Below are 26,730 nucleotides of genomic sequence, written 5' to 3'. Positions count from 1 at the left end.
TACAAATATATTTTGTTCCCATAGGAACACCAACCACCTTGTTTCCATTGCTAGCGATGAACTTGCAAAAATAGTTACTTGGCTTAAAGCAAATAAGTTATCTCTCAATTTGTCAAAAACAAATTTTATGATTTATCAGCCCAGGCAAAAGAAAATTACTGTTGATTTTCCTCTTGTTATGGAAAACGCTATAATCAAGCAAGTCGTGGAAACTAAATTCTTACATGTTATTATTGATCAGCACCTTTCCTAGAAATCTCATGTTAGTTTTGTTTCTAAAAAGATCTTGAAAACTGTGGGGATTATTACAGACGCTCGCTTTTATCTATCATCCAAATTATTGCTGACCTTATATTACTCTCTAGTATATCCCTACCTAACATATACTTAACGTACTGTAATGTTGCCTTGTCCTCCACCTGTTGCTCTAACTAAAACTGTCTTTACCTTTTGCAAAAGCGCATAGTGCGGCTTTTATCAAAAGCTCACTATCTAGCAAATACGACCCCATTATTTAGCAAACTTAAAGTCCTTGACATATATAGCATTAATTATTTTTCTGTTGCTACATTTAGTAGCTTATGTATTCCTATCTCCATAATCTTTTGCCTTAGTAACCAGGTTCACCATCATGAAACTCGACTAGCCTGATAGTATAATTATTATATTAAGCAGTTCAGTATCCTTTATCGAGGACCAACAATTTGGAATTCTATGCCAGTTACACTAACCAGCTCCTCTTCCATATTTGTTTTTTAAAAAAATCTGAAAAATTATCTCATTGATAGTCGTTCTGTTGCTTAAGTTTTAAGTTTTTTTAAGTTTTCTGCACACTCTGCAGTCAAGTAAGCCTTTGTAATATAGCTTAAGGAAGCCTGTTAATATAAGCTCCCAGCTTCTTTAGGTTTCCTTGTCACAACAACTTATATTTTAATTGAAACGTTTTATTTTTATGTAACGCGAGTGACTAAAAAAAACAAATGAATAGATAAATACAATCCTTTCACAGATCACATGCAAAAACGCCAGAATCTGGACTTCTTTCTGATTGGATAGGAAACCATGCGGATGATTTGCACTGTTCTGATTGGCCAAAATGCCGCCATCTATTAGTTGTTGGATTCAGTCTGTTTTTTTTGCTTGCGCAATGAGCAGTGAATACACATGCGAGTTCGTTATGAAATTTCTGCTGGCTCAGTTTTCTTGAATTTGAAGAATGTCTAAAAAGAAATTATATCCATTGAAATAGTTTCCATCTCATCATATACTAAAAGATTGCAGTGAAAAATTCACAATCATTTGAATGCAATTTGATACCGGGTACAAGTTAAAGAAGCAACACACAGATTCACTTTTCAAATAATCAATTCATGAATGGAATCTTGGCGTGGTTTGACTGTAATTCCTCCTTCAGAAACCTGCAAATTATTCCAAGCAATCTTCACTTTCGCAACAGTTTTTAGTGTGTGAAATATGGTACACTAACCTAAAAAAAATTTTTCACAGCTTTCTGCACAGAACGAAGTCGAGTCTCCACTAACAGCCACCTCCACACAATGGCCACTTTTTCTGTGCTGGCGGACAGTCTATAAATTGACACTCTCTACAATGGCAACAGCTAGTAAACCGTGTCCCCAACTGCCAAAATAACCTCTCGACAACAATCAGCTTAAGTTAAGAATGGTCACAGCGTAAAAAGAAAGTAGTGTCCGATAGCCTGGAACCAGTGGATTTTGCTATCGGGTTAGTGAATTCTGTTCTGAAGTTTTTTGAGGAATTATTACAGAAGAACTGTAACATCAATATTCTGCTCATCAAAATGTTTTTGGGGCTAGTTGAAATGACCTTTGGGAGAGTATATTCTAGCTTCAGCTCGCCCGAATGGCAAGCTTTAAAAATGACTTTCTCTGCACCCTGAGTCATGACATTTTGATCCGTAAGGCATGCTGATGATTAATCGCGGTAATCACATTTTGGTTGTGTTTCATTTACACTGCTACAGTGAGCATAAATTCCGTACAATACTTGTACCTATTGTCAAGTTAACAGTTTGATTCAAAGCATTACTCAGTTTTTTGTGGATTCCATCTCTAAATAATTGTTATTTATGATTGGATTAACATTATGGGATACAGTAAGCACAAACATAGCACAATAAACATGTTGCATGCTCCCTACAAATTATTTGTCATATTGCACCCCTACTCCCCCCCCCCCCCCTTTCCCCCATAACGGCCACTTTCCTCTGTCCTCAAGGTGGCTGTGTGGAAAGGTTCGACTGTAGTTGTTATTTTTGCTAACCTAATGAGCGGGGCTGGTCAAGTTTGTAGTTTTGCCAAATGCCTGGCACCTTAGTAAAACGCAACTAAAATCATCTTTGTGATTACAACTTAGCCAACCTGGTTAGGCTGGATCCCTGTTTTGCCGATGCCAGGATCCCTGTTTGCTTTATGGTCACACATGTAATTCATTATAAAAATTGCATACTACCTTGCAGTGTGGGCTTAAAGGCTTTTTGTTTTGTTGTTTTTTCCACCAATGTCTATTGAAATAGCTGTACGGTAAAAACATTTTTTTTTTTTGAATTTTGCTGAATGTAGTATGTGGTCCTTGATCCAGACGAAAAAGACATAAATGAGTTTTTCTTATCTTAGAAGAGGAGTAGTGTGCTATAATTTGTCCTGTAAGTTGCCGTAACATTTTACAAACTTGTGACAAACCAACAGCTTCTAAGCTTTGCCGAAAAACTTGTATCATAGAAAATGACCGCTCCGTTTGAAGGTCCCTGGTCTGGCCAGTGGTTCCTTGGTCCGGCCACTTTGGTAACTTGTAAACCAGCATGCAAACTGTGCGCCAAAAAAAAACGTTCCAAGCACCAACTGATCTAAATTCCTGTATATTTTCTATAAGCATCATTTTAACTTCGAAACCAAAATGAGATTTCTGTGGAGAGAGCAATAGTTTGGTCGAGATCATGAAGAATTTTATTTTCGCTTCTGTGCGAAAGTGTGTCATGCAGTTACAATGCAACGGGAGTGAAGTCATCACAATTTTAAATGAATTCAATCAAAGTTTGGAGGGAAAGAAAAAATTAATTTGTTATCGCTTGTCAAAAAAAACTTCCCATCAGGACATTTCGTGCAGCAACAGCAAAGAGATCTGACCGAAAAGCGTGCATCATCATGCACGTGCAGTGTGTGCAATGTTTTGCTTGCTAAAACTCATTGCTTGAATTTTTTGACTTTGCTAAAGCTCCCTAATGAAACCAAATGGACGGATATAAGCTTATCATGTAAAAGTAGGTGGTGTGCCAATCATCGACTTAAATCATTAATCAATTATTAGTGACAAAAAAACTGTATTTTTAATAGCTTCATAATGCAGCTATAATCTATTGAGGACGAGCGTTTTCTGAAAAATTTATTTTTGTATGTTGTTGTTGCATGGTGTTCATTAGGCATCGGAGATGGGAGGATTCTCCGTTTACTATGCATAATTTTCTGGCAAATGTTCAGTAGCCTCAAGGCTGCTGCCTAACGGGCTCCCGGGCGTCAGAGGCACCTATGGTTTACCCTCGGACGATTAAAATTTCAAACAGGGAGCATGAATGGGTGCCTTAAACTTGTGATTCTCAGGCTAACTTCCAGTGAAGAAACAAAAAAATTCTCTGCTCATTCTGCACTTTGAAATGACAATGGAAAATATTTGATCCTCGGCCATAGGCAGAAATATTTCCGCCAATAAAAGGTAAACATGCCGCACTATGTCTTGAAAATTATTCACTTCTGTGCCTTCTCCTGCAGAGCAGTTGAAGTTTCTCGTTTGAAAATGGCGTCAAATGAATTCAATAGTCTTCAAAAAAACTTCTATAATAACATCTTGGCTTTTCCTTCAGCGTTAGAAACATTAGATCAATACTGCATCAAGTAAAAACAGATAAAAAGTCCTGATCTGTAGAAAAGCAAGCTGGTTTCAAATTACCCGTGACATCGGTGGTTTTGGTATGCTATTGACTTTTACAAGTTTGTAGCGTTTTCTGAGGGGGGCGAGGGGGGGTGTCATAACGAGTTCACGAACAACAATTTTGTGTTTCACAAGTCATGAAAAAAGCTCGTACATAATATCAAAAACGTTACGTTAGTCTCATTTTGTAAAACAGAGTGCTTTAATTATATTTTAGCAAGTGAACTAGAGTTTTACGAACCTTGAGGAAAAACGCTGCTCTAAAAGTGAAGTTAAATCAAGCCACCAGATGCTAGTTAAGGTTGTTTGGCCAAATTAATGATGATCTTCAATGTACATGTAAATAATCTAGGATTTTGGCAGTTCAGGTTTCACGGAGTGCACTTCAATCGCGATTCACAGAACAGTTTTTCAATACATCATGATTCACACACACCACTATTTTCTATCTTGCTACGAACACGAACGGTACACTAGGAGGTTTCTTTCATCATTATTTTATTCAGCGTTATCTACGCCTCCCTATTTTTTGCTGTACGTTTTGTGGTAACGTTTGAAAAACTGGCAAAAACATTTCAGTTTTTGAAAGCACCTTTTCAAGATCATATTTCAATCTCTTTTTAATTTACGCAGTTGCGTGCGACACACGTAAATACAAACCACCACAAACATATAAGCAGTTCAAAGTTGATAGTTCAAAAGATAGACTTGATATAAAAATACTGAGTTAATTTTCCAAACTTACAGATAAAATTTGGCTGGCAAATATAAACAATGCTGGTTTCTTGAAACTCAAGACTCGGTTTTGCGTTTCGAAACTTGATTAGTTCAAGGCTCAACTATTGTTCAGGTTTTGTCTCCTCATTAAACACTCCTTAAGCCTTCCTGACTTATCTATGAAGATCGAAGAGCCTCTACTTGCAGGGTATAAATTGATAAACAACAACTTCTTCAAAGATAGATTTTCCAGCGAAACCTCATTTTGGATATTCTGGCTAATCCTGTCAGAGTTACACTCACAAAAAAGGTAACATTTTGGGGAAAAATCCACTGCCAATTTCACTGTTGACATACTACTCTTTGAAGATTAAAATTACCCCTTTTCTAAAAAGTTAGCCAGCCACAATTCCATGCAAAAGAAGGACGATATAGTGGGCAACAAAACTGCTAATAAACAAGAAAGGCAAAGGAAAAAAGAGAGCGAGAGAGAAAGATTGAAAAGGATTCCCCCAAAAAAGACCAAATTTTGGCTTTTGCGCATGGGTGAAAAACAAATAAGTGTTACATCAGATTAGTCGAGAAACGTGCCTTTTTCCTTGCAGAACTTATTTTTAGCCATTTTTATGCTAATTAGCCAAAAACCAGTCCAAAGAAGAGGAATTGGTGAAAAATGCAGTTTCGCTACTCACCAACTGTCACCAAAGGTTAATAAAGTTACTGATCTTTTTTAACTGGGCTCCTAGAAATGTGGCTCAGGCTCCGAACTTTTTATTTTAGGAGTCCAAAGGGCTCCCAAAAATTTTCTATGGTAGCAGCCTTGGGTAGGCCTTGACTATTTTATATTCAGATGTGAGCCTCCTTCAAAATATTCTCCTATAACGTTATACCTTTCTCCTGCTACTAGAATTCTTAATGAAAACCCTATTTTGTGCTCCAAACGATGGCAGAAAATGGTTGTAATTGATTATTATATTTCAGTACCATGCAGCCAATTCCAAACAACTCAATAAAAAAATTGCACAAGGAATAAAACATGAGGGTCGGGTCTCTCAGGTTACAAGACTTTATAACTTTTTTGGGAGGAGGAGGGTAAACAGTTTTACTTTATCGTATGTTGAGCAGAAAAGTTCTCTATAAATAGTACAAATTTATACACTCTTCTTTTTAAAATAATTATAGAGACTTATATTTTACTCACCTCATTGTGTCATAAACGGAAGTTGATCCCATTTTAAACACCATAGATCCACACCAAGAAAAATCACTTTTGGTCCATGTCACAAACCTACACAAAAGATTTGAAAAGAAGAGTTTACAAGGCATACTTGGACGAATCAAAAAAAAATATAACAAAATATAACAATGATGTGATAATAAAGATGGAAGCTCTTAAAAAACCATTTTGTCAAGTTTCATGGTATCATAAATTTCTTTCTCCATAAAATTAAAGACTAAATTCACTGCCTCAGAGAGTCAAATCATGGCCATGCTCCCTTGCTCTAGTAACTACTTAATGCTGACATCAACTAGCTGCCTGGCACCGCTAGCCGCTACAGTTACTCGCTGCAGCCAGTACTCTAATTTTATTTTCAATATTTTCATGTTGGAATTTGTTTTAAGGCGAGAGTGAGTACAAATAAAGATTGTTGTTGTTGTTGTTGTTGTAATAGTAACAACACTGATCAGTTGTCAAATGTAACAAGGTTCACACAGATTGTGTTTAAAGGAATTTTCAAGAACCAGTTTTGTTTTTTACTGTCTCTTTCTTGGACAACCATTTTAAATCACAATTAATTCACACTTTGCAGGCATGATATGGCAAAAAGGGACTGTCAATTAAACACAAGGTCAAGAAATGATATAGCTCTGTCCAACAAAAGTCCATGTGAAATGCTCAAGGGCATGGAAAATACAATCCATAATTTATACACACAGATGCTTGTCACTTTGCTTGTAACAATAGAAAACAAAGTTCTTGTGCGACATTTTGCTAATTAAGGCTAACCAACACAATTGAAAAAAAAAACAGGAAAACTCTAATTTGTGCTGAACAATACAAAATAGTATATTTTGCCATATCCTAGATTGGGGAAAATCCAAGGACTTTTTAAGAATACTTAAAGAAATTTAAGGATTAGTGGAATTTATTAAACTCAATGACATTTCAAGGAGACTTTCTCTGAAACTCAAGGACTTTTCAAGACTGTGAGAAACCTGTGTAACGTTCACTAGAGCCACTGAAAACATACAAACTGTAATGAATTGTAGCAATACAGGGCTTGCACTCTTTTGAGCTCTTTAAATTCCATGACTTTTCATGACTTTTCCATGAGCTTTTCAAGGTTTCCATGACCTTAGGCAACCCTCCAAGTTGTGATCATTTTAGTTGCCATGGCACCTAAAATTTTGCAGCTGGTGCCTTGATTTGTAAAAAAGTCTCCCTAAACCAAAAGAGTTGGTTGCCAAATGGCGACCAAGCAAAAACTTTAACTTGGAGGGTTGTTAGGGTTAGCTGTCATTTTTGAATATTTTCAATAATGTCCTTGTTTTAGGGTGTTTTTTGACCTACCTCAGTTCAACAGACATGAACTCTGGTGTCCACTAAAATCCATCCCATTTAATTCCTTGTCTCTATTTTACATGTCCTTTCTTTGACTTCTGCAGTTATATATCTAATCTATCTGACATACCGGTAACTTTAATTTTCCATGACTTTACATGACTGAAAATTAAATTCCATGACTTTCCAGGCCTGGAAAATGAAATTCTTAAAGTTCATGACTTTCCAGGTTTTCCATGACCTGTGCGAACCCTGCAAGAATTTTAAAATTAGCAGTGGCTTCACACCAAAGCTCACCTACCATGACATTAATATTATTATGCTCAGCCTCACTAAGTTAATACAAACATGAACCCAAGACTTATCATTCTTCATGCAAACTGCCAGCTGTAATTTAACTCGCTTTTTGGGATTCTTTTTTGACAGTTTCAGTCAATCTCACCTTCAGAGGCCGGGTTAACCACACTCTTGGCTTGAATTTCCATTATTGTCTATAAAACCGCTCGCTGTCTGATTAAAAACAAATGAGGTATAAGTGATTATGATGGCTTGGAATTCAAACAGTACAATCTCAAGAGAAGAGAGATCTCATGGATATAAGACACCTTTCCTCAGTTCTGGTGAAAAAGAAAAGGTAGTAAATTCACTATGTGTCTTAGAGCTTCATGAGAACCTGTCTCAATAAAGTGGGGTTTTGCGTTATACTCCTTTAAAGGAATTAAAAAAACACAGCTTGAAAAAAATGAGGTCATTTTGAGGGTGCCAAGACAGTCAGTTTTTCAAACAATGTTTAAAGTTTTGTCTTACAATTTTTCTGTAATTTGAATTCCCAAAAAAAACTTCTCTTGCCCAAACGGGTAAGTTAGGAACAGAATTCACTAACCCAATCACAAAATCCAGATGACCCTCTTTACATACTTCTATTTCACACTTGCATACCCCCAATAACCTTGGGCACGGATTTATGGCTCATACATGACAGCCATTAAGCCATACTTAAGAAAACTCTGGAATAGCACCATCCAATGATGCAGGTCTTTAACAAATTTAGGGCGCTTTCCATTTGTCAGAATTGACCTCATCGCAATGATAACTTTCCTTTTAATCAAACTTCTCCAGCCAAATCAGTCAAATCCTGAATAGTATGCACAAAGAATATGGTTTTTCAGCAAAAACTCTTGGAAAAAGCCTATTTCCTTTTCAAACTGACTGGTCAGGCAATCGTCCAGCCGGCCAGTCCTGACAAATGGATGGTGCCCTGAGTCATTATTAACTGAATGGAACAAAAGTTACATACGAGGATCCATTAGTGGACAAGTCTGGTGCCAGCAGTCATGGTCATTCCAGCTCCAATAACATGTCTCTCTGAAGGTGGAATCTGTCCAGAAGGTGGGTCTAACAAACAAAGAAGACAATACAGTTTTCATTCAGTTAGAAACAGTAATAATTTATTATCTTAACAATTCAATGATACATGGCCATTTTTTCATGGTCATAATAGCTTCATTACCTGGGGCAACTTGTATTTTGCCTCCAAATTCCGACTGAAGTTTAATGATCTGTTCTCCACCACATCCAATGACTAAAAAAGGCACAAAATTACCCTAAAATTTCTGTTGTTATTAAAGGAAATCAAATTCAACAGAATTAAATACTATTAGTTTTAAGGCAAGACAAGACAAGAACTTTGTTCAAACAGAAAGATTACCACAAAGTATTCAGATTATCTAAGTATGAACAATAAGAAAAGAAATATTTTGACCAGAACTTGAGAATTTCCCTTCAAAATCGATATGCATTCGACTCCTCAGGTATTATTAACTGAAGAACTATTTCTTTTTATGGTTGGAGTACAGGTTAAAATCCACTCTTAAAATTAATGTAAAAGTATCAGGTTTTTTTAACTCCTCATTACAAAAATGGTCGAAACATTGCATGGCAAATTCCTGTTTCTCACTGCCTTCTTTGCTGTTCAAAACAAGGAAAGTGGCTGCCATCTTAAATTCAACCATATGCTTTGACTTACACTAATCAAATTTCCATTAATTACATGAAGTACAGCTCAGAACATATAGAACTGCAATGCATTCTAGATTTGGCCATTGTACAGGCAATGTGTTTGGCATCGAAAACGAACAACCAGTACAATAATGTAAGAAAATTTCCATAAAAGTTGAGACAAAGTATATATTAGCCTGTAGCTCAAACAGTTTTTTTCTGCAGAGATCACACCCACTTACTTAGTCCAACAAATCTCTATGGGAATTTCTTGGTCTCCTTCTTTTGATCCAAGACCAGTCCTGTAACATACAAAAGGAGTTGTCACAATTAAAGATGTGTTAAAGCAAAATAGCCATACATAATGCATTTGAAATACACATCACTGAATCATTACCATTATTGTGTCGTCTTAGTTACAAACAAATGTATAAACTGCGTTTAGGATTGGGTTGGTTGCATTGAATTTAACTTTTCTTACCACCTTCTCCATCACAGATCCTTCACAGAGTTGATTTGTCAGGGCTGTCATAAGTTTTGAAGCAGCCGTAGGGAATGAAGATTCACCCATAACATCTCAGAAAAATTTATAGTGTCACCTTTAGCTTTCCACCTTGCTCACACGTAACATTAAGTGAGCTCAGCCATAACAGGTGTTATAGGTTACGGCCCTTGATGATAGCTCTGCTTGTCAAGTATTAATTATATAGTCCAGGGTCCAAAGAAAGTCAGTTTTAAAGCTTCCCATTTGGGCAATTTGTAGCTACAATGGGCGACAAAATTAATTGAGACAATTTGCCCTAAAGGGCCTCCCAAACATTTTGCTAACTAAAAATAGGGAAATAAAGCTTTCCCTCTCCTATCCCCTCCATGCAATGTTGTGCTGCTGTTTGAGCTACTTGTAGAAAATAACAAAAACCCCAACTTAGGATGGAGGGGAGGGGTAAAGGGCGTGGATTGTTTTGTTCTTTAAAGTTACCCCAGTTCAGTACAATGTCTCAACAATTATGTCGCCGATTGTAGCATGTACTATCCCAAAGGTCAACATTTCAACTAGCCTGAAATTTTTTTTTTTTAAAAAAGCAGGATTGATTACAGTTCTTCTATAATTTGAATTCCCTAAAGAAATTTCACCTGCCCAATAACTTTTATTATTAATTCAGCGTTATCCATGCCACCCTATGTTTTGGTGTACATTTTGTGGTAACTTTTGAAAGGCTTGCAAAAACACTTCAGTTTTTGAAAATCATTCACGGCGGCTATTCAAGATCATATTTTCATCTCTTTTTAATTTATGCTGTTGCACTGATGCACGTAAATACATACCTTCACAAATGTAAAAAATTGTTTTGATAGTTCAAAAGATAGACTTAATACAAAAATACTGAGTCAATTTTCCAAACTTCAAGATAAAAACCTTTCACTGGTCCTTTTTTATCGCCTAAAAACATAAACTTAACTTCGCTTAAATTGTACACCCAAGTGCTGTTGGTCGGTGCTTTTGCTGTACGTGCAAAAGGTTATTGTTATTTTTCTCGAGACATAAATCCTTTCTCGCAATCCTTTCAGGTGGTGAATATTAAAAATGCTGGTTTCTCGAAACTTGAGACTTGATTTTCGTGTTTCAAAACTTGATTAATTGGAGTCTTCCGTTTTGATCTCGTCACACAACGTTCCTTTGTAGCGTTAAATGGTAGCCTGTTCCAGGTGATAGGATATTAGAGCTCAGCGGTCAGATGGTGGGGAGTTAAATGGCTGCGAGGGAAACTTAGGTTTCGAGAAGCATGAATCAAGTTTTGAGGACCTAGTCGAGACTGTCTACTTAAGGTATCAGCCACCCTTAAAACTGCCATTTTTCCATATTTGAGGTTTCAACGTTTTCAAATAGATATGCTTGAGAGCTTTCTTTTAAAAAAAAAATCAGAAGAAAATATTGTTTCTGTCGAAAGATATCAGGGATAAAAGATTATTTCTCGTTAATTATCTTAATTGATCGTTAACAAGATATGTCATACCCGTGTCATATATCAATTAACTTGCCTGTGAACTACAACACGTGCGAATTGTCTTCGCATTGTTTATAGCCTTTAGTATTCGCCGTGGATATTTAGCGTTTGCTTCGGTGAAAATGCCGCCAAAAAAAAGAAAAGGTCGTGTCCGTTTTCGTCATCGAAACCAAGAGCGAAAAAGAAATCGAAGAGCGAGTTTGACAAAGAATGGGCCGCAAAATTGACAGAGAGCGACAAAGGCTCATTTTATCAGCAAGAGAAGTGGCTCGAGGAGTTGGATATTCAGAAAAGCGAAAATGCTGCAGTTGCTGAGAGTGCAAGCCGCTCCAAAATCCAGCTTGAAGAACCAGATGAAGAAAGCCAATAAAGCTCATCGACCCCATCTGCTGATGGAACGTGGAAAACAATAAGCGGTCGAGCTATCGTATTGAGCGAAAAGCTGCTTGAGAAACTGGACAAGTCTGTATCTTGTCGATTTTGCCAGGGAAGAGTCCAAGTCATGGAAAATGTAGCGACTAAGAATGGACTTGGTTCTACCTGGAGAATCCAGTGCGAGAATGAAAGATGGCCGTCGCACAAGACAAATTCTGTTTTTAATTCTTCCGAGAAGAGCAGAGCGTTTGAAATAAACCGGGCGTCAGTTCTTGGCCTTTGAGCAATCGGTGGTGGGCATTCGGCGGCTTCAAAGTTTTTTAGTTTCCTTGGCCAGGCGCTCGAGAAAGAATTAAACCGTGCTTCTCGTGGTGTAAAAGAGTGGAAGTTTTCCAACGGAGAATTAAACTGTTGACTTGAAGATGTTGATAGCAATAAAAAGTTTGTTCCTGTTACATGTTACCTGTCAAATTCCTATTGTCAGAGAAAATTGATCCCTCTCTGATATCAATCAGAATAAACATTTAGGTGTTATAATCTCATTCAAGGTAGCAAGCCGCCAAAAATGTATTTTCTATTTTATCTCCGAACGCAAATTTTGCTGATCGACTCGTACGTTTTGAACTCCAAGTCGGCAGCCTTTCAGTCAATTTGGCTAAAATTTGGCCAGAGTGATGCCATATATCTCTTCTACAAAACCGTGTCTGCGAATTTTAATACTCCTTTTCATTTTAAAGCTAGAGCTTTTTTTACACAGAGAGTGTTGACTAATTGCCTTCCCCAACTTCATTTGCTAATAAAAGAAAAACAAACGCACTTGTCAAAAATCTGAGACACGGTTTTTTAGTGGAACGTGTTGAGAAGCGAATGCGGTGTTAATTGTTTTCTTCCGTTTATTTCCGGCGGGAGTGAAACATGATTTATAGAGACGTGTACTTTTACATAAAGCGTTCCAATTTCGAAACACATTTAAGTAAATCGTTTTTGTTAGTTCAAATCCATAATCTGGAATTATTAAGCTTTTAACAAATATATGGTTTATAGGGGTTTTTATAAAAACAACGAACGCTATAGCGATCCGCGCGCGGACTGTCCTGAAGGGTGGCTGATACCTTAAGATACAGAAACTATCGATAGGGGCATCTGGTGAACTAATTAAAACCAGGTTTAGATGCCCTGGCTCCACTGTTCTCGAAATACATGAAGTAAAGTACCTCTAGCACAGAAAAAGGGAGATTGGTCCTTGAATGTTAGCTGACCCTTTACTATGCTACTATTTGTGCCCTTGAGTTGGATAAATGATAAATTTGAAGTTTATCGATCAAACAGTAAGTGCAGCAGTTGTCACACGTTGCTTATTTTTTTTTGAAAGGGCTCCTCGAAATGTGGCTCAGGCTCCTAACTTTTTCCCGAAAAATTTTCTTAGGCAGCAACCTTGGGCTTCTTCCGTTTTTTATTTTCTTTTAATAAGGATTCTTGCTGAAAATTCAAACTTCCATGATTATCTCAGGAAAGACCAGCAATTCATTTCACATAAAGTTCCATTTTCCATCACCCCCCTTCCCACCCCCATAAAGATGGCGGGAAACCAGTTTCAGTTTCCAAAGCTGTCACCTTTCCAATGGTCTACGTTTAAGTTGATTAGGATTAATATCCACCGAAATGCTGTCAATTAACTCACCTTTCTAAGTCATCCCATTTTTCTTTCTGTGTACTTGGGATAAATCGGCCATCTCTGACTCACATAAACCTTCACCAGAGATTTGATGGCAAAGAACAAATTTGAATTTTTTAGTACGGACTCAGATAACATCAGTTCATCAATTCCAGAAACGTTCTAGTTTCCCAGCGAAATTTAAGGTTCAGGGGTAGATATTTCTCACCCTAAATCAGAAAAACTTCTGAACATAATAGGCCCTCTTCGACCCGTCAAAATATAAACATTGTTGACGACAACTCGTCTCCCGCGACGGCTATGAAAATTTGATTCTGCTCGGTTGTCATGTGAAAATTACATATCGTCTTCAATGAATACGTATACAATAATATCTTTCCATGAAAAAATATCAAAAACTGGCCTTTTGTGGTCTTTTTAGATGGTTGAAATCCAAGGTTTCGTCTGCACATTTCGCCTGCCCTGTCCGCCATTTTGAACATTGGTTCCAGTCTTCTCGATTTCAACGCCACGTGACATAGATCTTCTTCTTGTTACCCGGTCAGTTATATGACAACCCAGGGTGGGAACGAATCATTCCTGGGATCCTAATTAAGGCAGTTGTTTTAATAAAAGGTAGTTAACGCTGTACGAGAGAGGAATAAGAAATATCCTCACTTTCGTAAAACTTTAAATTGCATCTACAATTTTCAGGAAAATAATACTGAAGCTCATGTAATTTCGAAAAGACTCAAGTCGCTCTAGGATGACCGAACAAATACAAATTTTATAGCGCCGATTAGAATGTATTTCTAGAGATCTAAAAGTACTCTGGATAGCCTAAAAAGTGTGTTTAATGCATTTAGGAGGACACCGAAGTTGGGTGCCTCTGCCCTCACATCTCATAATACCAGTGAACTGGTTAATTCTGACGCCGTAAATGTGCAAAACTACACAATAAGCCGGTTAAACAACCCTGAGATAACAAAGAGCCATTCTCAATTATTTTTGAACAACTTAAGGTAAAAGTTATACCACTTACCAAATAATTTCAAATAAGCTTTAAAAAATAATGAAAGTGAATCGAGGGTGTCACCCTTCACGATCGGAGTCACAAGACCTATGATGTTGTCGAGGAAACAGCCTGTAAACAAACCGATGTAGAATTTTAAAAAAAGTCGGGTCTGTCTAAGAAAAGGTCCCCCCAACCCCTCCCCACCGCCCGAGTTCCCCTTGAAGTTTCAGAAGGTTTTTTTATTGTCAGTATACAGAAGTTTTCGTTGCGAGAGAAAATGACAGAAGCGCTAGGAGAACAACTCCCACAAAACTGTCTTCGAAAAAATAAGGAAAGAAACAAAGACGCGAAAAGAAGAAACAAAGAATAATTATTGTCTATGATGTGGAATCAAACTTGTTCCTCGTAACTGCGGCGCTGTAATCCGGCTGTCCGCAGGCTTCATAAAAATCTTACCCTGCGAGCAGAGGCCCTTCGATCTTGCTGCTCGCGGGGTAAAAAATCTCTTCCAGCGTAAAATATAACATTTAAGAGTATAATCGGCTACAAAGCAACTTTTAATTTAAGTTTAGTACCTTTTTCAATAAAGACACTTTTAGAAGCGGAGTACATGTCCAACGTTGCCATTCCTCGTGGTTTTAACCGTCCCACTGTTCCATGGAAAAGTTTTCTGAAGTTACGTTTCCGCCTTTGGCCTTTCTCCATTCTAACCGTCATGGAAGCTTTTCCTTCTTTTTACAACCATGGCGAAAGAAAGTTTTTCTTTGCCTCAAAAAAGACTACAAAATTGCGTTTAGGTTTGCCTTCGTTCGCCATGTTGGCCGTTGCCGACCGAAGAACGTGCTAAAAAAAAATTAGATATTCATTTTGTCAGTCCGAGCCATAAACAATCAATTTTACATTTTTTCTTCATTCCCTCGTGCACGATTCTGCCTCTTCAGTAATCAGTTATGCAAATTGGCATATGAATGTTTTAAAATTTGTGCGACTGACACAAAAAATAAGGGGTTGGGTGTAAAAACCAAAAATTTAGTTCTTAGGTTTTTTGTTTGCTGTGAATCTCATATTAAATAATGCGAAAAATAAAATACAAAAAGGCAAAGGGACAGAAGACTGCAGAAAATCCCTTATGGTAAATCAACTTTTATTAGTGAAATGGCTGTCTTTTTTCCAGCTTTATTTTCTGGATGTTTTTGGCCTCTTTTTCAGAAACCTCTAGAAAATAACTTAAGTTGAGGAGCTCTTCAATACCTTCTTGACAAAAGCAACGACAATTCTAACATTTATACACTTTTTTCTACCAATATATCAAATGAGTGGGGAGAAACTCGGGTAACATGGGCGGATCTAAGGGGAGGGTGCAGGGGGTGCGCACCTCCCCCTCTCTGAGATGATTTGCAGCTTGACTGACTTTAAACCCAAAGGAACAGTGTAAGGAACAGTATAAGTTGCTAAGAAACTCTAGCCGATTTTTTGAAAACCAACCAAACGAAATTTTCAGTCATTTGAGTGAAAAGGCGTCACAACGGCATGTTTCTTAAGTCCGAGAAGCTCCACAATCACAGCAACGAAGGAAAAGGAAAGGAGAAAAAGAAAGAGCGAAATAAATAATATATATATTCATAATACTATAAGCCAATAAGATTTAACTATTCTAAAAACTACCTAAAAGATACACGATATTCAATATGCTTCGAAAATACACCTATGTAATAAATAAGAAAAAACTATAGATACAATTTTATAATATATCAACTCTACCAGTTATGATATTTTCTGTTTATGAATTATGAGTCACACAGGTGGCACCCTTTGCATGCGTTATCACTAACCAATTTGCTCAGATCTTTTCTCCTTATATTTGCTTTAAACCTGCTTAAGGAAGTCTCGTTTCTGTCCTTCATTCTCAATTTTGACCATAAAAATGGCCCAAAAAATCTGAGGGAATGCTTTCCATATTTAACAGTTTTTACCCTTTGAACGTGAAAGTCAGAGTTCCTCAGGTTGTAATTCGAAGACGATGACGAGAAGAGTTCTAGTATGTTGTAAAGCAGTAATCTATTTTTTTATTTTGAACATAAAGATAGCGATATGTTGTAATCTCATGTTATATAGACTAGTCATTCCAGCGTGTGTAAGAAGGTCACCATAAGGAGAGACTCGATCTTTGAAGACTGTACGTAGTCCTCTCTCATTAATTCTCTCTAGCTTGTTTCTGTCGCTTGCTCGAAAACAAAAGTGCCACACCAAGCTACAGTATGTGAGATGGGGTAAAACTGCAGTTTTATATATCCGTAGTTTGGCGTTCATCGGGATCAGATTCTTTAGCCTTTGAAGAACACCAATCATTTTACTGGTTTTTATGCAGACCTCTGATATATGCTGCGAGAAATTCAAGTCCTTATCAATAATTATGCCTAGCAGTTTGAATGCATCGGTAAAGTTAATTCTGCAATCATCAATCACTAGCTCCATTTGTTGTGTGTCCCTTGCTATAGCCATTGCTTGGTATTTGCTATAATTGCCTTGCAGAAAATTTGTCTTATACCACCTCGATGTCTCTTCCCCATCTTCCTTAATTCTATCTATAGCAGAGTGCAGATTCAAATTGGAGCAGTAGATCTGATGGTCATCGGTATAGGCAGACAACTGAGATTTAACGCCAGTGTAGAATAAATCGTTTTGATACACGTTCCACAACAGCGGTCCCAAGAATGACCCTTGCGGGCAGCCTCGTTTGACAGCTTCCAATCACTTGTGTAGTTGCCAACTCTTGTTCTGTTTTCCCGATCATCAAAATAAGATCGCATTAATCCCAAAGCGGGGTCAGACAGCCCATAGGCTTTTAACTTTGCCAGTAACAAATTTGGATGTAACTACCATCACCTTGGTCTTTTATATTGCAATTGGCGTCGACCTTCATCGCGCCAATTTTGTTGCAAAGGTCTTCCCCAAACAAGTCGCCTCGCACGTGGTCTTGCTGCTATAGCATTTCTAGTACCCAGAGCCCGTCGTTTCCTCGTCACGTGGTCTTGAGAGAGTGAAAGAGTTCGGAAGAACTTTTGGAAGAGAGAAAGTTTTTGTGGTGGTATGGTGGTGGCAGATCAAACGAGAAAACAAGGACTTTTAGCGGCCATATTTACTTATTTGGAATGGGAAATTCTGGGTATATTTCAACGGAAATTATACTTTGCATTTGATAAACATGGACCACTTGGTTGCCGAATAGAACCAGTTATAAAACAAGGAAAATGAACAATTATTGCTTCCTTGTAAACATTTTCATATTGTGTATGTTTTATGGAGCAATCGTTGATGGGTCTTCGAGTAGTGGAAGAACAGGTCCAAGCCCACCACGGATGTTAAGAAGAAGCGTTGTTGGCCCACTGGGACTCAGAAAGTGGTATGTTTATTGGACTGCATCACAAGAGACTAGCGGTTTAGCTGTCAACTACTCTGTGAAACTTTGTACGAAGGACTGTGTAGATGCAGACCATAATAATTATTCCTGCAAATGGAGTAGTAACCCCCAATGCCAACCCACAAACATTTTAAGTGCAAATAAGGAATTTTCTTGCATTTTGGAGAAAACAGTCTTCTTCTCATGCATTGGGGAATTTGGGGACTATACTATTTGTGTGGTAGCCTCAAATGAAGTTGGAACTGCTGAAAGCTGCATTTTTGCACCATACATTGGAAGGCATTTAGCTACTCCTCTACCGCCTACAAACTTCTCTGTTCTGACTGAACAGACAGGAGATGTGAGGGTAAAATGGAAACTTGATTCAGTGTACTCTCGTTATAAGACACTAATTGTCAAAGTAACATACCATGCAGAAAATAAGGCTAACAAGACCAAGGAAGTGACACAGAAAACCACATTCACAATAGTAAAAAAGCTGGAAGCAAGTACAAAGTATTGCTTCTATGTCACATTACAAACATTGACTCCTGATGAAAAGCCCAGTGCGCCAAGTAATGTGCTAGGACCAAAATGTGTCTGGACACCAGCAGCACGTCCAATCAATCCACCAGTGGTTCAGTTTGATCGCTCTGTGCGTTTTCCTGATGATAAATCTCTGAGAAATGTGACTGTGGAATGGACGCTGGTAAAACAATCTTCTTGGAAAGGCACTCCAGGACAATATGTCCTCTACACTGTGTACCGTCTGCTAAGCCGCAAGCATTTGTCGCAGGGGAACGATACATATATTGTAAGTGCTTCATCAAACAGAACTCTACTGCAAAGACTCAACTCTGCAGACAGTTACAATGTTTATATTCAATTACGTAACAAAGAAGGCAAGTACAGTTTTATAGGAAGTCCGTATGAAATCAAGCCATTGCAAGAGAGCTCATCCCAGGCAAGCAAAGAAGGAGGATTCACAGCTGCAAAGATAGGTTCAATTGTGGGTGCTGTGATTGTTGGTGTACTAGCAGCTGGGGCTGGTCTTTATTTGCTGTTTAATTTCAGGAAAAGTCAAATGGAAAATGCTTCTCGAATACCCTTGGATGAGTTAGTTACGCTAGATAACCCCCCTGACCTACATGAGTATAACATGGCGAATCAAGCAGAACACAATTATTATTCCGCCTTATACGCATACACAGGGTGCAAAGAAAGTCATTTTTAAAGCTTGCCATTACGGCAAGCTGAAGCTAGCATATACTAGCCCAAACATCATTTCAGCTAGCCCCAAATACATTTTGATGAGCAGAATTGATTTCACAGTTCTTCCATAATTTGAATTCCTAAAAAAACTTCACTTGCCCATCAGGCAAGTTAATAATAGAATTCACTAGCCTGATAGCAAAATCCACTAGCCCCACTGCCGGGCTATTGGACACTACTTTCTTTGCACGCTGATACCTCCCCCAACAATGCTAAAGATGAAGACTGTAAAGAGAAGAATCAGATCCATAGAGATCTGTGGAACAAAATTCAATTTGCTAGGAACAAAGCCACGTGGAGTCTAAAATTAATCATGAGATGGCAATTATCTTTTAGAGTCTGATAAGCTCAATAGACCTTTTTACTGATACGGCAGCCATATTGAATTAATTCGATTTAAGGAGTATTATAGGATGCCCAGGGGGCATGAGCACATTTCGTTTGTATTTTCAAGCGCTTTTCGGGACATTTTTTCTTAAAGTTTCCTTAGAATAAGATTTTAAAGGGAAAAATATCCTTGTGCCATGTTTTGGTGTAATAATGATCGCCTTTTTCTAGTTTAGAATTAGAAATATGTTCTTTCACTGTATATTTCTCGGGAAAAAGGCACTCATTATTACATCAAAACACGGCTCAAGGATCATGCTGCGAACTATTCTGAGCGATCTTCACTTTCACAACACCTTTCAGTTCGTGAAATATGATGCTTCAGCCTAATTTTTTTTTTCACCGCTTTCGGCACAGAACAAAGTCAAAGAGGTTTGACCAGTAAATTCTTTATTATTTGTAGCTGTTACGTAAAGGTAAGGCAGCTCCAGCTAGCAGTATTTCATCACAAAAACAACACATTAAATTTTTTTTTAGGAAGCGCCATCTTAACATGGACGTATTTAAAAATTTGCTTTTCCCTAAAATTGATTTCAAAAGAGACATGATTCGCCCAAAATTTGATTCCCGTATGGTAAATGCTTATTGGCTAATAACATGAAAGGTCAAGCAGACGTAAGATTATGTAAATTAGGGGGCGGTTGACTGCTTGTTAAATAAATGTATCAGGGGGTTTTTTTTTCCCCCTCGAGCTAAAGAAGCAAAAAAAAATAATAACGCCTGATCTCAGGTTAGGGCCCGCCCCCCACTTATTTTTAGACCAAAATGAGGCCCAAAGGGGCAATAAATTTTTTTTTGAGACTGGGCCCCCCCCTTATCTCAGGGTCTGGATGACTGCCCCCCCCCCCTCTTATCTGAAGGTCTGGATCTGCCCCTGTTTAGTCTGCTGTTCTGATGTAAAAAAGTTTAAAAGAAATTACTGATTCAGACATGTGTAAATTCATGCCTGACAGTTTTAAAATTGACAATTTTTACAGTATTTAAATGACTTACTATTTTAATATTTTATTCACTTAAAGTACTTATTTAAATTTTTATTCACGAGTAAATTAATATCAATTGTCGCCTACGAGTTTTAGAAAAGGCCATTTTACAGTTGTGTATGGAAGCGAGGTTGACGGTGACCTTGTTTTGATACAAACCTTCCTGCTTTATTATGTAAATCAAGTTATTCTTATGCTAACTAGTATTTTTCAAGAACAATTTCCATAACAAAGCAAAGAAGGTTTGTATCAAAACAAGGTCACCCTCAGCCTCACTCCCATCCATAACTGTAAAATGGCCTATTGACAGAACAGTTTTAGTTTTCTTAAACTTGATATTTAAGGTGATTCCCTAGTTTTGCACTGCGCATCTCTTACTGCACATAACAAGATGGCCGCCGTAAAAAAGAGCATGTGAAGTAATATTATTAAAATGAAGTTGACTGAAGAGAAACGCTATTGGAATTTTTGCTTGCTGTTGTTTCTTGCCGAGGGGAGGCTCAATGTGTTGGGAATGTGCATAACGTAAGCATTACACGTGTTGCTGAGTTCGACCTCCTCTCGGAGAACCTCGATAGTGGATGTTTAACTTGTGCTTACTCACTTTGATTTTCATTTAAACACTTTCTTTATCACATTGTGTCCTAAATGTGATATCTCGTTGTAAATTCTGTAAAAACGGATTTTTGAATACTTTCTTCCCCCTTTCACACACATTCTATTTTGAAACTCGCCCCAGTCTTCTCTCAAAAATCGGAGAAAATGCGTTTGGTGCGCACTTTCTGCAGCTCTACCGCAAAAACGAGTACGGTGACCCCCATTTTTTATTTTATGATTTTAATAAGGACAGTGCTTCCTTTCCATGAGAAAAAAATTGGCACAAATCTATGTTCAGTTTTTTGGCAATTTTACCAAATTGTACGGATTGAGCCATCACGGGTCGAAAAGCGCGCGTCCAATTTAATTCTACTTTGGAGCGGAAAGTAAAAACAAGGGCATTAAAAGGCATTTTCTGGTACGTAAGTGGATAAACAATACATTAAAGTCAAATTCTGTGTGATGTCACATGCATCATCGAAAAAATCTCTCCTTTTTGTCTAGTTTTGCGCTGCCCGCGGTTTTTGTAAAAGGGTCCTAAATAGCCGTATTTGTCAGCATTGTGACGTCAAAACGAGCACGGTGACCCCCACTTTTTATTACTTTTTTATCATCTTCTTGACTTGTTACATCGGTGTACCAAGTTTTAGCTAAAATCTATGTTAGGTTCTTTTACTATGGAATCACCTTAAATTAATTTTCCCTTAGTATTTTAGTTTTTAAGCATTTTGGGATTTTAGTAGTTTCATTGGGCCATAAAAGAGAATGCAGTGTAACTGTTATAATTATCATCACACTGTATTCTCTGTTATGGCCCTATGAAACTACTAAAAGGATTAATTTCTGGATATGTGGGAGAAGAGGTGACTTTCACTATTACTGCTGATGACACGCAAAAATGAGGGCATACTCTTTTTAGTAGTAGTAACACTGTTACAAAAAGGTGTTACTACTACTAAGAGTATGCCCTCATTTTTGCGTGTCATCAGCAGTACTATTGAAAATCGCCTCTTGTCCCACATATCCAGAAATTAATCCTAAACTGTTTGCATAGGTGGTTTCTGCACATGTTGCCTTGTCATAGACAATATCTGTCTTATCAAGAGCTTTGAGTAATTCCCTGGGATCACACAAGAACTCTGGTACGTTATATATATATATATATGTTGCAGTTAAAATTTTATCTCACTGGTAATTTTTACTTTTCTATTGTTTTTGGGTATGGTTATGTATGCAAATGAAGTTGAAACAAAAGAAAAATAAAAATTAGCTACAACATGTATGTACGATTTGAAGAAAGGGATTAAATGGATAGCAATTTTAAAAGAGGAGTCTATTTTGCGCCCTGTTGATATGAACACTAAGACCCCTAAATTAAGAGTCTGACTAATGGCTGCAGGTTGCGGGTTGAAAGTCGCAGGTGCGGATACTTTCAATCCCAAATCTCGCCCTGATTTTGTTTAAAATCCTGAATTCCGAACTTCAAATAAGCGAAATTCGAATAAACGGAATCGCTGTTTATGTTCTTGACAGAAAACGGTCACAAGCGACGATTCCAAGGAGAAAACTTTGTGATCACAACTTGCTTTGCTGCGAGAGTGACAGCCGGCTGCAAGATTACACATGTCCTCTTGGCAGTTTAAGCAGAAAGAGGTGGCAGGATGTTTATCACTACAAGCTTCGCAAGTGTATAAGCGTTCACCTTCTTCGTGATGGGGTGTGACTTTTGTATTAATAATGCTCAACAACTCGAAGTTCTTTGGCAGTCCCGCGACTCCAGCTGGAGGTAGGTTAACTTCAACTCTGCACATGGGGCAGGACATTTTGTCGTCTTCAATGGTTAACCGTTCCAGGCAGCCGGTGACAGCTGTGACCACAACTCAGCACGCGAGGGCAAATGTTTTGTTCATCAAGTGGCTCGGAACAGACTCTATACTCAGGTCCTTCAGCAGAGGCCATTGCCTGAAAAAAAATAAACGGAAAACCTCTTGAAATTAAACTTCACAATCATCTCGTCTGCGATTGACATTAAGTCCGAATCTGAAGTGATTTTGCCCCAGGTCCGCGGTCAGTTCGGGTGCTAGCCTGAGTATCAGGCCTTCCTACGCCTGATACTCAGGCTATTCGGGTGCCGTCTGAAGACCTCCAAAATCCAATTCGTTTAGTTATGAAGTAGAATTGTTGCCGTTAAAAGTCTAATCAGTCGGGAAAATGTAGGGTTCTAATGGCAAAAGCTAAGACTTCATCTTACTTGTCTCGTAATTTGGAAAACAAAGAACCTCGTTTAAAATTTTTAAGGTAACGCGAGATCCCGGGGGGGCACTCCCATACCAACCTCGTCCCCAGGGCTTTTCCCTTGAAAAATGGGTGGGGCGGGAAAAGGCCCTGGCATCGGCTGGTCACGTGTCCCCTCGTACACCCTAAAATCCTGGGTGTAATAAATTAGCGCTATGTGAAAAGCTAAAATTATGCGTAACTTCACACCGCGCGATCTTGGGCGGCCTCTTATGGCTCTTAACGGTTAACGAAAGGTTTTGCAAGATTTCCTTTTTGTCACAGATACTGGCCTTGGTAATTTTTTGCTTTTCTTCGATTTCTATGAAGGGGACAGCGAGTAACATTTGTAAAACTTCTGTTTATAGAGCGGTATATATCGTACATGCATAAAGTATGTACTGGAAAAGTCCGCTTTCTCGACTCTTCAGATTTTTTTCTTTCATTTCTTGCGAAGACGGCTGCCGTACACAGCCTAGTTCTATTCACCTTAACTCTCAGTCATATCACAGCGACAAGCGTTGGTTTAAACTTAGCCTGTATGACCTGTATTTTTAAAAAAATTGATTGACCTCTGTGATCAAACGACTGGCAACAAAGAAAGACTTGGGTCCATTTAAAATTGACAGAGCTATAGTTGATTCCAATCGATCAGTTTATCTTCCCTTTGATATAAGGAAAATCCTTTATATTTATCCTCGAAAAGAGAAAAGATATCAGAGGTCTTCAAATGTTTCAGATCGGCGACCTGTCATCGTTCCTGGCAGGTGGGCTGACTTGCATCCGGCGCGGAGATTTGTTTGTTTCATGGTCGGGTTGTAGAGAAGACCAGAATCCATAAAGCATTTTGATGAACAATTCTATTTCAATCAAGTTCAATCCTGGAGGCAAAGGCCCGCATTGTTGTTTGACATTGGACAAAATCACACTTACGACTCCATGAAGTTCGGTCAAAGTACTAGTCAATAACAGCTTGTCTCAACTCTGAAGCATTTGATTTATTTTGTACGTGACAACGTAGAGCCGGTACGCCCTTTCGTAAACTTATAGCATTTGAATAATGCACAATTAAATGGATCTTCAGCTTTTGAATCGTACACACGCGAAAATATTGACATAGTTTTCTATGCTAGTATTTTCCATTGTTACTCCCTTCGACTTCTGTCAGCGCAAAACCAGCGGGCTGCATATAAATTAGCTTCTCAGGAATATTTACGCTGTGCACGTGACCAGCCGATGCCAGGGCCTTTTCCCGCCCCACCCATTTTTTAAGGGAAAAGCCCTGGGGACGAGGTTGCTCCCATACATTACCTATACGGGTATGTGCCGCCCAACGGGGTCGTGATTTTGAAGCTCCTGGTTTAGAACGGGGTATCCATTTCAGAGGCGATTTCTAGAAAGGGGTATAATATTTCGAACGCACGAAAGCTCCACTTTTGTAAGCAGCCATTTGAAATTATTCAAGGACAGATTGCTTTTAAAAATACGGTTCAATGCGTTAACAAGCAAACTGTTATACTCTTGTTGCACCCTCGGAACGGAGTATAAAAAATTGGCCCATTTCTAGAACGGGGTATCAGTTTTAAAGCGAATTCTAAGAAGGGGTAAAAAAAATTGGCCCATTTCTAAAACGGGGTATCAATTTGAGGAGAAATTTTTTTTAGAACGGGGTGCCAACTTGGAGTCTCGGGCGGCACATACCCACCCGAAAAATACCCAAGTGCCCCCCCGGGCGCGAGATAAACTAAGAAGTCGCCGTAGTCGCTAGAATTAAGTAAGCTGGTTGAGTTCGATTTAGCCTGCGTAGCAAGCGTTTCCGCGCGAGTTCGTCGAGAAAGTTGGGAAGAGAGCAAAAAAAGGAATAACTTTCGCACAATAACTCGATTGGAAACGCTTGCTACGCAGGCTAAGTTCGATTGCACATTGTTGGCTCCACTAGTTTATATGTCGGTGTTTAAATAAACAATGTCACTTCAATGCAGATTTTGCCTTAATAATGAATACCATTCGAAGAAAGGGATCGGATGGATAATGATTTTAAAAGAGGAGCCTATTTTGCCCACTGTATATACGAATACTAAGACCCCTAAATTTACCCCCAGTGAAAGCAGATCGAACACAACTTCATGATTCGTCGGATACGATTTTGGGGTTTTTCGACAGTGACATGACAGCGATTCTTGAAAGACATGCCAAACTGGACTATGTAACATATATATCTGAAAGAATCTCTCCGCTGTTGGTCTCTCACAGTGTTATGATTTAATGGTCATATAATATTCAAAATAGTCCTGATCGTACCAAAATGTTACCAAAATGGTAGAGAGACTGGAACGTTATGAAAAGCCCGCTCATCGGCGCTGTAAAACTGAAAAGTGAAAACAGATGTGTGTGTGTGGTCTGTGCGTATGAAAGCACTATTACGGGCAAGGACAGCCCCATCTCTTGCATGTTTGCGGTCAGTCAGTACAATTAAATAACCGAATAAGAACTTTCTATCGCTCTTTGGTTAAATCCATCAAGGTAATAGTACTAATTATAAGGTTAAAATTCAAGACTGAAATATGCCATATATCAAATCGAGCTTAGAAACAAAGTACCGTGAAGCGGCGACCCTCCCACCTCCCCGCAGCGATGACCTACGTGCCTACCCAGACGATTATTCAGATCACTGCGCTACGCGACAGCAGAATTAGCTTCCCCGTGACATACTTGAAAAAGTTATACGTACCTTAAATGAGGCAAACAATTCAGTGCAGTGAGTGTAAAAACCTCTATGATCACGATCTCTCTACAGACAGCACTTCCGCCTTGTTGTGGAGAGTATGAACCATTTCACTTCTGCATGGAAGGGGACGGTGGGGAATATTCTGAACATGAAATACAGTGAAACCTCTTTTAAGAGGACACCTTCGAGACCTTCCCAAGTGTCCACTTGATAGAGGGTGTTCCCCAAATTGAGGTTTGTGAAAATTGCGCAATGTTTGGTAACGATTTACATTCAACGGCTGCTCTGTACTGTGATGAAGCTCCATGTTGATAAGGAAGCTTCCCAGAGTCCAAGTTCATTACCTTTCATTACCAACTTTAATTCGTTTGTAAACGCAAAAACATTAACCGACTACAGTGCATATTTCAAGGACCTAATCCAATACTACTATTGTTAATTCAGTCCGATGTCCGCTTAATAGAGGTTTTTAACAATAGAAATTAGCCAAATACAATTTATTTTAGTGTCTGCGTCCGCTAAATAGGTATCCGCTAAATAGGGGTTCGTTATAAAGGGAAATATCAGACGTTCGTTTCGGGACCGGCTTAGTGTCCCCTTAATTGGGGGTCTGCTTAATAGAGGTTTCACTGTACAAACTAGTAAAAACCAAAGATTTTGAAGTGCGGGCGACAACGATCGGAATCCAAACGCTTTTGCCCATCGCTATGCTTTGCGTAAGTTTCACGTGACCGATTTTCTTTTTTGACCGATAGTCAAAACACGCATGATCAGATTTAATACTGGGGATAGAAGGTC

General features: G+C 38.4%; 1 protein-coding gene and 1 long non-coding RNA gene across 3 annotated transcripts in view; one reads left to right on the top strand and one right to left on the bottom strand.

The window, feature by feature from the left end:
* The window catches only part of LOC140952085 (uncharacterized), a 46,124-nt gene extending 32,379 nt beyond the window's left edge, over positions 1 to 13,745 (bottom strand). Inside the window, exons 1-6 of one of the 2 annotated variants that reach the window (XR_012167331.1) lie at positions 13,304 to 13,745; positions 9,484 to 9,543; positions 8,754 to 8,825; positions 8,541 to 8,638; positions 7,686 to 7,753; positions 5,882 to 5,968 (exon numbers count right to left, since the gene is read on the bottom strand). This is a non-coding gene — a long non-coding RNA (uncharacterized lncRNA). The remainder of the gene's footprint in view (positions 1 to 5,881; positions 5,969 to 7,685; positions 7,754 to 8,540; positions 8,639 to 8,753; positions 8,826 to 9,483; positions 9,544 to 13,303) is intronic. The other variant, XR_012167332.1, reaches the window with a different exon arrangement.
* Positions 13,746 to 17,391: 3,646 nt separating this feature from the next.
* The window catches only part of LOC140952443 (uncharacterized), a 15,162-nt gene continuing 5,823 nt past the window's right edge, over positions 17,392 to 26,730 (top strand). The window contains exon 1 of the mRNA XM_073401865.1: positions 17,392 to 18,903. Coding sequence (XP_073257966.1) covers positions 17,543 to 18,903 — 1,361 coding nt within the window. The 5' untranslated portion in view covers positions 17,392 to 17,542. The remainder of the gene's footprint in view (positions 18,904 to 26,730) is intronic.

Source organism: Porites lutea, chromosome 11 (assembly GCF_958299795.1).
Source record: "Porites lutea chromosome 11, jaPorLute2.1, whole genome shotgun sequence".
NCBI classification, from domain to species: Eukaryota; Metazoa; Cnidaria; class Anthozoa; order Scleractinia; family Poritidae; genus Porites; species Porites lutea.
The sequence above is the reverse complement of the archived record's forward strand: the minus strand, read 5'-3'. Positions and strand labels throughout refer to the sequence as shown.